General features: G+C 39.7%; 1 protein-coding gene across 4 annotated transcripts in view; it reads right to left on the bottom strand.

Annotated features, from left to right (window-relative positions):
- Nucleotides 1-13,135, bottom strand: part of NRF1 (nuclear respiratory factor 1) — a 140,942-nt gene that overhangs the window by 27,668 nt on the left and 100,139 nt on the right. For all 4 annotated transcript variants that reach the window (XM_004463234.4, XM_071215275.1, XM_004463236.5 and 1 more), the window contains one exon: nt 7,263-7,420. In XM_004463234.4, coding sequence (XP_004463291.1) covers nt 7,263-7,420 — 158 coding nt within the window. The remainder of the gene's footprint in view (nt 1-7,262; nt 7,421-13,135) is intronic.

The following is a 13,135-nucleotide window of genomic DNA, read 5'->3' as shown; positions in this document are numbered from 1 at the left end:
CAACTCCTTCCTTGGATCTCTACTGACTCTATGGTTGCAAGTCTACAGACAATATATGTATGATACCAATGCTAATGATTAGGGAAGGACTAATTTAAAAATGATATTAATAAGCATCTAGAGAAATCCCACGTCTTACATATTTATAAAGCTAGTGTGAGATTTTATTGAAACCTAGGAAAATGGGTGGGTGAGGAGAGAAGTCACTTATTATCAGTCTCCTCCTTCTTATCAACATCAGTTGAGTTGCTTTCAGGACTTAGTGGTAGCTCTGATCCATACTTAGAATGCAAAAGCCATTCTGGTTGTCAGTCACAAGGTTTTCTTTTACTTTTTTCTCTTTAGGGTAACACAAGGCAGACCATCTGAGACTGCTCTTTTATAGCCAAGAATGGTTAACTATATCAGGAGCCAACAACCTGAACTTGCTAGTCAATTAATATTAAATAACAATTTGGTTTATATCTGTGCTTTTCAAATATAAAGTATTGCTTGATCAATATCCTGATAGGTCTAATTCTTGCCTTTGCCTCACTATACATGCAGGCAGTGCTAAACTGAAGACTTAAATATTAAATTTAAAAAATGATCATTATAAGCTCACACTCCTTGACTCTATAAATACAATGAAATAATAAACATCCCTTCACTATAGAGCAAACACTCTGTAGAAGAGAAAGTTATTAACCACCTGTTTAGAGTGAGCTCTATTCTAGTGGTTTGTCATATTTTTCTTTCTTTTCCTTCCTATATGCATAAATACCCATTTTGATTCTATGATGCGACAAAGTGTAAAACACACGATTACTTTATGTGTCAGTAAGAAAGAAAAATTCCTTGACAATTATATTTGCAAGATGAAATTTAAATATCAGAGCTGTTACAATGTGAAAAAAATAGATAAATTCAGTATCTCTCATTAGAAAGTATTAGATGCCAATTTGCGTGGTTACTGAGACAGAGTATCAAAGGTGGGTATGGCATAGAAGAGGCACTATCTGGTTTAGCAGAGGTAGACAATGTCCTGGGTTTGATCACTAAATAAGCCAAATGATTCAGCTTTGCTCTGAAGCTGCAGACTTTACCGTAACTATGGCCCATCATCCTGAAATGGCAAGCTGTAAGTAGGGATGGATAAGGGGATGTGGACTGGTTTCATGACTGTGGGCAAAACAATATGTATATCAAATTCAATAGTGTCACTTTCATCTAAGGGTAAAGCAAAAGACGTAACAGGTCTACTGGCAAAGACTTCTTGGCCACTATAAGGATTCTGGTAGCAGTAGAAGAAATCCCATGGTCAGAAGTCTCATTAAATATAAAAATTTCCCATTCTTACTAACTTGCCTTGTTTTTTAATTTTTATGTTTGTGTGTTTGAAAAGCTATTTTTTTCTGACAGTAAAAATAATACAAGTAGAAAACTTGGAAAATCTCATTAAGTATGAAAGACAATGAAAAATATCAGAGACGTTGTTTCCTACTACTCTTAAACACAACTTTAAACAAATAATCAGGAGCCTACTCTACATAACAGTTCTATAGTTTGCTCTTTCCATTTAACATCATATAATGTAAATATTCTTTGACATATTTAAAATGATGAATCAAATGTAAAACTGGTTGTTCCTTTTTTCTGGTTGTTTAGTAGTGGCAACCACTTCCATATGGAAGAGAAAAACAACTTCATTTCTGGGTTTCCTTTGATTTAATTCAAAGTCATGATTATATACTTTAAATTTATTTGCTTCCTTCATAAAAAATTTTTGGGACATAATTCAGGTTGAGCAAAAGTTGAACAGAATTATAGAGTTTGCATGAAGTCTATAAAAAAGCTAAAATCATCCTATATGCTGAAATATACTTGTCAGTGATGTGATACCCATAGCAGTCATTCCACATAGCCATAATGTGAACTCAGAGCAAAAGAGGACCCTTGATTTGGAATTATTACTAAGGCTATTTTTTATATTTTACAAGGTAGATTTTAATTAAGTGCTTCAAGAGTATTTATTAGGGATACTCAATGATTATTTAGTGCCTAGGTCCTTATTTTTTAAATTTTCCTAAGAAATTTGTGTCAGTAAATAATACCATCAGGGAAGCGGACTTGGCCCAGTGGTTAGGGCGTCCATCTACCACATGGGAGGTCCGCAGTTCAAACCCCGGGCCTCCTTGACCGGTGTGGAGCTGGCCCACACGCAGTGCTGATGCGTGCAAGGAGTGCCGTGCCACGCAGGGGTGTCCCCCGTGTAGGGGAGCCCCATGCACAAGGAGTGCACCCCATAAGGAGAGCCGCCCAGTGCGAAAGAAAGTTCAGCCTGCCCAGGAATGGTGCCGCACACACGGAGAGCTGACACAACAAGATGACGCAACAAAAGGAAACACAGATTCCCATGCTGCTGACAACAACAGAAGCGGACAAAGAACACGTAGCAAATAGATACAGAGAACAGACAACTGGGGTGGGGGGGGAGAATAGGAGAGAAATAAATTAAAAAAAAAAAAAGTACCATTAGCCAATTTTACAGTATCCAGCAGTCACTGATTATAATAAAAATAACTTTCTGACCTGAAACTTCATGAAAAGCTGAAAAACATACTCATTGAAGGCAACTGCAACTGTGTTTGAAGAAGGAAGCTGGTATATGAGGACTGTTTATGTGGAAATAGGATCTTTGTTAATAGGTTATCACAGTGACTGCTCATTCCCCATAATTTTTATCACATACAATCGCCTTATCTATCTGAGGTGATGCCTCCCCCTCTTGTACACCCTGGACACAGGCTTGTAGTGTGGCACTTCATGGGCATTGATGGGAAAGGACAGGTCCCCCAAGTCCCCATATGAAAATGTAACTGTTCCTGATCATACCCACTTTATTATATCTAAAGCTCTAAATATTTCAAGTTATTTTCCTTGCTGCCTTTCTAAAATATGATGAAGTTTCTGTGATTGGAGTGTGCCTGACCAAATACAGAGAATCAGCAACAACCTAAAATAATCTGGAATGCCAGAGATGAAGGGTCCTTATGGGGGTCAACAGGTGGGTAGGTTATTCACTCCTTCCTCGGCAGCCCTGGCCTCTCTTTTACATAGGGCAAAAATAAAGACAGTGATGACTCCTGGTGGTCAGCAGGCCTATCATTGCTAAATCTATTCTAACCATTTATGCTAGAAAAGATTTCCATTACTTACAAAAGCATATAGGGATTAGAAATGTCCCTGAGCAACTTTTTTAGTCAAAAATCATTGCAAACTTGGGCTACAAATACGAAGTTTCCATCAACTTTTTATCTGGATATGTCCAACTTTATCTATAGGACAGAAAAGCAGTTGCACAATCCCTGCTCTCCATTTCCAGACAGGATTTCGGATCTAGTTTCTCCATTCCATTTTATTGGTCAAATACTGGTCAATATACTAAAGCCATATTATATTTTAATAATTTCTCTAATTTTAAGCCTGTAATATTTCCATTTTTAAAAGGAATTTTTCTTTAAAAAAGTATGATTCACTTTTCTTTTTAAAAAAGCAGTGTCTCTTCACAGCAAAAGAACAACACATTCTAAAGTCTTTGAAAAGAGGAACCAACTTAAACATCTGTTTCCCCATAGCACCAAGTCACACAATAAATACATTCTCAGTGTCCACAACACAATATAAAGGAAATTTCTACTAGGATAAATGTAGGTTCATTCTACAAGTATTTATACTACATCTCTATATGCAAGGACTGTACTGGCATAGCCAATTACTGACTTTGCAGAAAAACTAGCTTAAGAGAGAATATAAGCTTGACAGTTTAACCAACAAACTGAGACTTCAAATTAATTACTGTATTGCAAATCAATGGTTATTTAATTTCCTTTCCTCTTTGGTTTTTCAGGCTGAATAGCTCAACTTTTTCTGAACTATGATGCCCTGTTTTTTCACTTGCTCACTTTGATTCCCTACCCTCAATTCCTTCCTAAAAATGCTGATTTATTATCTCTTTTGGAAATTAAAATTAACATAGATTTCAGATTTTTAAATAACAACTTCTCCATACTCTCTTTGGGTTGTTATAAAGCCAGGATGGCCTAAAAGGCTGTGGGGCTCAGGGCCCTCATTCTGGCTTGCTATACAAACAACATGGTGAGAAACAGGTCTATCCAGCACCTGCTGGGATCCCCTTTCCCCCTCCAACAATTGAAGGAGCCCCTCTGTCTTCTTATTCCCTCACCTGTCATTACATGCAGCTTGCTACTCCCTTCTCAGCCTATACCCACATCTGCTATTTACAGTGCAGTAGAGTTGAAGGTGATTATTATTAGAGAACCATGCTTGTTCCATGTGTACCTGCCATAGTCACAGGCTGCAAGCAGGCAGATCTACGAAATCACTTTGTTACCATAAGATTTCTCTGTAGTTTTTATTAAGATGACTTCCAACAACAAACTCTGTGGAGAGGCAGGGAGCATGGGGGATAAAGTGTTCCAGTATTATCTCATCCTACAGAGATGCTTTTTTATCTTAAATCCAACTAACGTACTAGAGAGCTGGTTCCATCTCATGGATTCAGAAAACCCCTGATGTTCCCCTAATAGGCCAGCTATATACTAGTCTCTAGACCCCTCACTCCAGGCTTGGTTTCTTCACTCCACCCCTCACCCCTGCACAGGGTGCAACATACCATCCTCCAACTATCTGATTGCAAACAGATTTCAACATCTCTTTACTCCTCCTACATGCCACAGTGAACCATGTTCTCCTTCCTTTGGAGTAAACACTACAGCCACCTCAGCTGCATCTAGGTTTGTTAACAAGCCCTCAGGGGAAACTATTACCCACATTGCCTTTGGAAATAAGCCCTGGTCCTTACAGCAAACGGAGCCAGAATATGTCTCGTATTTTCCACTAGGTACAGGGTTTCCAGGACACTCATACTTCACTGGAATAGCCAAGGTGTTGGCTGCAAGCCTCAAGGAAATCAAGTTTTGCTGGTCTTTCACAGTGGCCCCTTAGGCCCCAAGCTACAGCAAGGGGTTACCAAATTAAAGAGAGGGAGGTTCTCAGTCTGGCTATGCCTTTCAGGAAGTTTATCTGGGTATCCTCTCACAATGGAAGGAGTGGGATGGAGCCGAAGTGTAAGGAACCTAATAAGGCATTCATTATATTGAAAAGTGACATGGTTTAGTGGCCTGATAAATAAATTTCTTTTAAAAGATTTATTTATTATTTAATTCCCCCCCTCCCCCGGTTGTCTGTTCTCTGTGTCTATTTGTTGCGTCTTGTTTCTTTGTCCGTTTCTGTTGTCAGCGGCACGGAAGTGTGGGCGGTGCCATTCCTGGGCAGGCTGCACTTTCGCGCTGGGCGGCTCTCCTTACGGGGCGCACTCCTTGCGCGTGGGGCTCTCCTATGCAGGGGACACCCCTGCGTGGCGCGGCACTCCTTGCGCACATCAGCACTGCACATGGGCCAGGCCCGGGGTTTGAACCGCGGACCTCCCATGTGGTAGACGGACGCCCTAACCACTGGGCCAAGTCCGTTTCCCTGATAAATAAATTCCAATCCCAGATCACTCAAAGACTTGTGTGGCAACTCTGAGAAGACACCTGTTATGTGTGTATTTCAGTTTTTTCTACCAAATCAACCAACACCAAGACAACTTTAGTTTCCAAGCCTTTAACAAAGCACACCTGGACTGCCTCTTTATAGCTGGTCTTCTATATGCCTTATCTCTTTTTGCTATAAAGAATTCTGAATAGACTAATCTTAAAATTTAAATGATAATATACTTTGTGAGGTGCCAACTATGAGCTGGATACTTTGATAAAGGTTTTATACATGGCATCTCATTAAATCCTGTCACTTTTATGTGGTATGATCCCCATTATAATAGTAAGGAAACAGGCTCAGGGGTTGACAGTCTCAAGATAAAATGGCTTTAAATGGTGGACCTATGCTTCAAACCTGGGTCTATGTGACCCTCAAGCTCTCTTTTCAATCATCCTTCTATACAGCCTCATGTAAATCTTTTGTACATACACCTATCATGGCTCTCTAGTGTCTATCACAGCCAAACTACTCTTCAGCTGGTTTTTATATTCTGGGGAAGTGATCCCCCTCATCTGAATTTCTACAATGTTCATAGTTGGCACTATGCAATTCAATAGTGAAATACACTCTGAGTAATAAAGTTTGTTAAGTGCATTACTTAAATCAGTCTCTCAATAACAGTATGATTTGAGAGGAGAGATTATGTCATATATATCATCTGAGACTAAACAGCTCTTGCAGGTAATTATAAGAGCAGCCAGCCCTTACCATTTGCCAGACACTGATCCAAGGGTCAAACATATATTAACTTATTCCATTCTCATAGCATCCCTACAAAGTAGGTACTGTTATTACCCCCATTTTACAGAAGAGGAAAGCCTGGGCATAGAGAGTTCCAGTAAACTGCCCAAGGTCACACAGCTAGTAAGAGACAGAGGTGGGATTCAAAACCAGGTAGTTTGGCTTCAAGGTCCACACCTGTAACCATTTGTTGAAATACCTAGGTTCATTGAAAATAAAATTGTGACAGGAATGAAAAAGAAGAATGATAATGGAATGATCTTTCCTGTCAACAACCAGTGGAATGAGCCAAGTAGGGAATAATATAATTTAGTTTTGGAAATGACCTCTTACTGGACTATCCCATTTTGCAGCACCCTTCCTAAACACATCTGAAGAAAAAAATTTCAGTAACCCCAAACTTACTTTATGTTGAGGTCGTTGATAAAGCAATGGAAATACATTTCCTGAAGAGCCAGTAAAATCAGCTCTTGACTTACTTAAATATGGACAAGTACTCCCACAGCTGTGTGAAAAAGCAGTTTCTTTAGTAGTAGTAAAAGTACAATTAATCCTGAAATATCTTGATTTGTTATATATTCTCTGGTACCTTTAAAACAGGGGCTCAGTACCTGGGAAAAATACAAAGTACTTAAACCTTGTTGCTTTTGGTCAGTTACTGGGCACAGAATAGCATAAAGCAAAAGGGTTGACAGCAGGTTTGAAATGGAGGTTAGAAAGGCTGGACTGCTTGCTGAGGGGTGGTGGGGTGGGGTAGTTGAGCATGATTATAAACAAACATATACTACCCTGTGGGCCTGTAGTGTCAAACTCCAACCACCAGTTGCAACAAATTGAGAAGCAACATTTCTTTTTAAGGGTCTTAAGTATTTCTAGAGAGAGGTTTGTGATCCTTAATGACTCTCCCAGCCTGCCTCTACCTGTTAAGTGCCATGGTGACTGTAGCTCCCTGTTGCATCTCCTGAGAAGCTGCCACTGCGGCCTCTGCCAATGATGCCACTGCCTGGGTGGCCTCTGATGCTTGCGTCGTCTGGATGGTCATCTCACCTCCTTGCAATGTGGCCCAATTTTGTTCCACCTGAGTCAAAAAGGACAAGATAGCAAAATATCAAAGCCAAAAAAGGGTTATGATTTAAGAGTAATTTTTCTAATAAATTACTATGTACTTAGCCAAATACACACACACACAGACACACTTTTAAATCAACATGACCTACAATATATACAACGGGGGTTTTAGAATACATATTTGAATTTATTTATAGTTACATAAATAAATTCTGGAAGGACACACACAAAAAAAACATTGAAGATAATTCCTTATGTGTTTGTGTGGTGGGGTTGTGGGAATAGGTTGGATGGGGAACAAGATTTTCCCATGTAATTTTCATTATTTTTAAAAATTTTAAGCCATATCAATATATTACCTATTCAAAATGCAAATTAAACTTTTAAAATAGACAATAAGTGTAATTGTAAAAAAAATTCAAACTGTATCAAAGTAATGCTAGTACTCTAGACCCTTTGCCCAAAGAGAACTAGTGCTACCTAGTTCTTGTGTATTTTTGCCATGATATTCTATCTATACACAAGCATATTTACATGCACATCCTCCACACCACTCCACTTCCCCTGCCCTCCTCTTTAAAAATGAAAATAATGGCATATTCTACATTCTTTTGTTCCTTGCTTTTTTCATAAACAATACATCTCTACACATATGATTCCATTTTGGAACATAAAAAACTGTTGCTTCAGTCTTCATGATTCATAATAATGGACAGCATTGTATTATATGGAATAGACCATGATTTATTTAACTAGCCTTCTTTCAATGGGCATTTAGGTGGTTTCCAGTCTTTTGCTATTACAAATAGTGCTGTGATGAATTTCCTTATATACTACTTTGTATACTGTATTTGAGACTTTTTAATAGGGTAAATTCTTGCAGGTAGAATTATAGATCAAAAGCATTTTGAATTTTAATTTTTGATGGATGTTGTCAAACTCAAAAAATAAGTTTTCTTTTTTTAATGCAGCACAAACTGCTTTCCTTTTTTGTAGGAAGGAATTATGAAGATACCAAAAAACAGAACAAAACAAAACCACAACCCCAAAAACACACAGATACATAATCACTGTTGAGAGAGTAGATGAGAATCCTGCTTGGCCAGATCTGGCATAAAAATCTCAACTTTGGCACTCCAGACAATTTGGACTAGGTAAATCTTTGTTGTGGGGAGCTGTCCTATGCATTGTAGATGTTCAGCAGCATTCTTGACCTCTCTACCCATCCAATAGCACCCTCCCCCAGACATGACAATCAGAATGTCTCTACCCACTGCCAAATGTTCCTGGGGTAGGGATGGAGGTGGGGGTACAAAATTGCCCCACAGTTGAGAACCACTGATTTTAACACAATGCCTTGCAAATAGCGATTTCTCAGTTCTAGATACCTGTAACTACTTCATTCCATTTTGCTCAATCAATACTATTTGGTTAAGTGTCCCCCTCCTCAAAAACAAAAAACAAAAGCCAAACCAAACAAAAAACAAACAGGGGCAGTAGAAGCAATTTCTAGTCAGAAATATGGTAGGTAATTAATAAATTAGCTCAGGTTTAACATTTCTTTAGACTCCTGGGGCTCAGCACATTAGCTGTGCTTACTGGGGTTCTTGCTGCTCCTACTTCACATTGCTAGGGCCCAGTGAGTGATTATCTTGTGCCTCCATGTCACTGTGTCCCAAAGAAAGTGCCAAAAGCTTGAGGAGGAGGAGATATTTAAAATACTTCCTCCTGCTTTGGGTAATAGGTTCTACTACCATACTTAGATTATAACAGTGGGAAGTGGATTTGGCTCAACTGATAGAGTGTCCTCCTAGCACATGAGAGGTCCAAGGTTCAAACCCAGGGCCTCCTGACCTGTGTGGTGAGCTGGCCCACGCGTAGTGCTGATGCGCACAAGGAGTGCTGTGCTACACAGAGGTGTCCCCCACGTAGGAGTGTCCCCTGCGTAGGGGAGCCTCATGCTCAAGGAGTGCGCTGCACACACGGAGAGCTGAAGCAGCAAGATGATGCAACAAAAGAGAGGCACTTTCCCAGTGCCGCTGACAAGGATACAAGTGGACAAAGAAGAACACACAGCGAATGAACACAGAGAACAGACAACTGGCGGAGGTGGGGAGAAGATGGGGGAGACGGGGAAGGGGAGAGAAATAAACTTTAAAAAAGAAAAAGAGAACTTGAACAACACTATTAACATTTTTAAAAAAAAGATTATAAAAGTGCTTCCCAGAATGTTATCAAAAGCATCCCAGATATTGAAATATTCCTTTGAGCCACCTTAGTATTTGCCCTGAGTACTCATGGGTAGTGTATTATATCAGCAAGCCTTCAAGGCCCACGGCTGCAGAGGCAGAGGGAGTGCATTTACTTTCCTTAGAGCTGCAAAGTTGTTCCCTCAGGAACTCACAAAACTCTTACTTCCCAAAGTTTTATTGCTTTGATCTCAACAATTCAGTATCACTGTGAACAATGACACTTAGACGGCAAGCTACGCTGTCAATTCTTAGATGGCCGACGACTCCACTCAAAACATCAGCTGAAGCTGGGCAGCTCTGGCACTTCTTGCCTTCAAACAGTCTTCCTCTTTCCTAGTCGGCCCAGTCTGCTGCTACTGCTTTTTCCTGAGCTTGGCCCAGGGCAGCTCCCCCAATATTCAAACCCCAATGACAGCAAGTCAACATGTACACATTTAGTTATAACATTTCTTTGGAATTTCTTCCTCATAAGTCTCAGTGCATTAACTGTGTTTGAGCTCTAGTTCTCCTTTCCATCTGTTGGGAGTCAGAGTATGGGTATCTCTTCCTGGTTATCTATGACTGAAAGTCACCATGTTCCAAAGAAAGGGCCACAAGCCCAAGAAGGGGAAGATATTCAGAGGATGCACCATTAGCTTCTATGCTTTCTGAGAGGCCCACTAAGATAAGCCACTTCAACTGTGGCTACTCTTAGCTCTCTAGCTATAGTGAACCACTGGTGGCTGTTTCATTCCATGCTTTTCAGAACACAATGTACTCCATGTGCTGCTCCCTTTAATAGGAATACGACTCTCATCCATCCCTCCAGCTTCTAGTCTGTGCTCAGGTTTCACTCCTCTGGGAAGCATCTCCTGAGACAAAAGTCACTCCCCTACTGTCCAAGGTTAAGGACCTCTCCTCTGGGTCCCACAGCACCCAGGGCTTGCTTCTCCTAGATCTCTTATCTTACCTGTGTGCTCCTTAAGGATAAGGGCAATTTTCATTATCCTTTATCTGGAATGCCTGGCACAGGGCTCAAAAAGTGTTTACTGAATGAATAGATGAAGAACACTCTTCTATACTCACATTTTCTTATTTGTTCTTCACCCTACTCGTATTACATATAAATTAATATTGATATAAAACACACCTAAAATGAACTGTGCAACTTCAAAACTGTTACATGTTGATCCTTCAGTTTAAAATTCATGTCTCTAATGTCTCTGTACCTTGGTATTTTTTTACACTTATATACCACCATTATCAGATACCATTCACTTCAAATTTTGACTTTCCTGACACATAATTAAAACCATACAAACACTTAAAAATCAATTACATAGTTTATTCCATATTAATTTTTCCATATTTATTTGAAAATGTCTATGTAACTTGTTCTCTGTCCCTAATTAATTTTAAACTGCTTAAGGCTAGAGAGTTGAACTCTTTCTTTTTCTCTATTTCTTTCATTTTGAAATACTTTCAAACTTACAGGACAGTTGAAAAAATAATACAAAATCCATACAGAGAACTCCAACATACTCCACCCCCACCTAGATACCCAGATCCACCAACTTTTAACATTTTGCCACATTTGCTCTATCATTCTTTCTGTCTGTCCATCCATCTGTCCATCCATCCATCCATCTACCCTCGTGTCTAAACTTAAATAGTTTTTTGTTTCTTTTTAACTATTCAGATTATTAGGTTGTCTCTGCACACAGAGTACTCAATAAATGGACTGGGGAGATCATGTTACCAAAAGAGACATGTACCTTATACAGTTATTCTCATAAATGTAACAACTGTAACCATATATTAAAAGCAGTGTGATCCAATGGGAAAGAGCTCTCATTGGTAACGATGGGATAAAAGAAGACCTAACAACTTCTAAAAGTAAAGATACTGTTTACTTTTATAGAGTACTTTCTATTCCTTGGGGGGAAAACATGTGAAGTAGGAGAAGTAAGATGTTTCTACTGAGTCACCTGATATAATTCTTCACTGGCACTGATGTGGTCTTATCTATCCCAGGACAAAGAGGTATCTGACTTATCACAGTTGGGTTAAAACTAAAATGCTAACAACTATGTCAACATCTAAGAGAAATCAGAAGGTAAACAGGAACATTATATAATTTAAAACATGTTATTACATTCTGAGACAATTGAGGCTTCCTTTCTTCATGATATCATTTTTGTTTCATTTTATTTTTTTCACTGAGTTGGAGTATTTATGAAAAGACAAGACATTTACTTATCCCCACAACAGATGACTTAAAAAATGATATTTGGGAAGCGGACTTGGCCCAGTGGTTAGGGTGTCCATCTACCACATGGAAGGTCCGTGGTTCAAAACCCCGGCTTCCTTGACCCGTGTGGAGCTGACCCATGTGCAGTGCTGATGTGCGCAAGGAGTACCCTGCCATGCAGGGTGTCCCCTGTGTAGGGGAGCCCCAAGCGCAAGGAGTGCTCCCTGTAAGGAGAGCTGCCCAGCATGAAAGAAAGTGCAGCCCACCCAGAAATGGTGCCGCCCACACGGAGAGCTGACACAAGATGACACAACAAAAAAAAGAAACACAGATTCCCTGTGCTGCTGACAACAACAGAAGGGGACAAAAAGAAGAAGATGCAGCAAAAAGACACAGAGAACAGAAAACTGGGGGAGGGGGGAAGGGCACAGGAAAAAAAATTATATTAGTATGCTGAAAAAATCCACAGATATATGGCTGAGTTTTTAAAAAAATCCTTCATACTTTTCATGAATTTTTAAATAAATTCTCTCTGCATATGTGAATTTATTTAGTAAAATGGGCTTCAAAGATTCTTCAGAGAAGTGTTTAAGAAATGTAAAGTTACTTTCCTTAAATAGGACCAGGAAACATTCACCAGGGATATATGGTTGACAGTAACTTGGACTAAGCCTAAAAATGACGAATCTTATAAGTATATGCACCACTGTCTTCTCTACCTCTTTCACACTTCGAGGAGTGTCCTCTGATTTCAGTGTTCTGGGACTGATGAATTTTTCCCTCAGCTAATCCATACTTTTATGGTGCTGATAAACCTTTAGAAATTAATGACTTCTTGACTGTTGCCTTTCTACAACAAAGAACAAAATGCTATCTTCTGCCCCAAACCTTCCCAGGCTCCCTTGCTAAAAATAGTCTCTCTTGAAGGCACAGACCTGTTCACAGCATCTCTAACCTTCTATGGTGTGCACCAGGTCCATTTATTTTATTTTAATTTATTTTTTAAAGATTTACTTATCCCCCCACCCCCACCCCAAGCCCCAGTTGTCTGCTCTCTGTGTCTATTTGCTGCGTCTTGTTTCTTTGTCCACTTCTGTTGTTGTCAGCAGCACGGGAATCTGTGTCTCCTTTTGTTGCGTCAGCTCTCCGTGTGGGTGGCGCCATTCCTGGGCAGGCTGCACTTTCTTTCGCACTGGGCGGCTCTCCTTATGGGGCGCACTCCTTGCGCATGGGGCTCCCCTAT

The sequence above is a fragment of the Dasypus novemcinctus genome, chromosome 5 (assembly GCF_030445035.2).
Source record: "Dasypus novemcinctus isolate mDasNov1 chromosome 5, mDasNov1.1.hap2, whole genome shotgun sequence".
NCBI lineage: Eukaryota > Metazoa > Chordata > Mammalia > Cingulata > Dasypodidae > Dasypus > Dasypus novemcinctus.
Note: the sequence above shows the minus strand (reverse complement) of the source record. Positions and strands in the feature narration are given on the sequence as shown.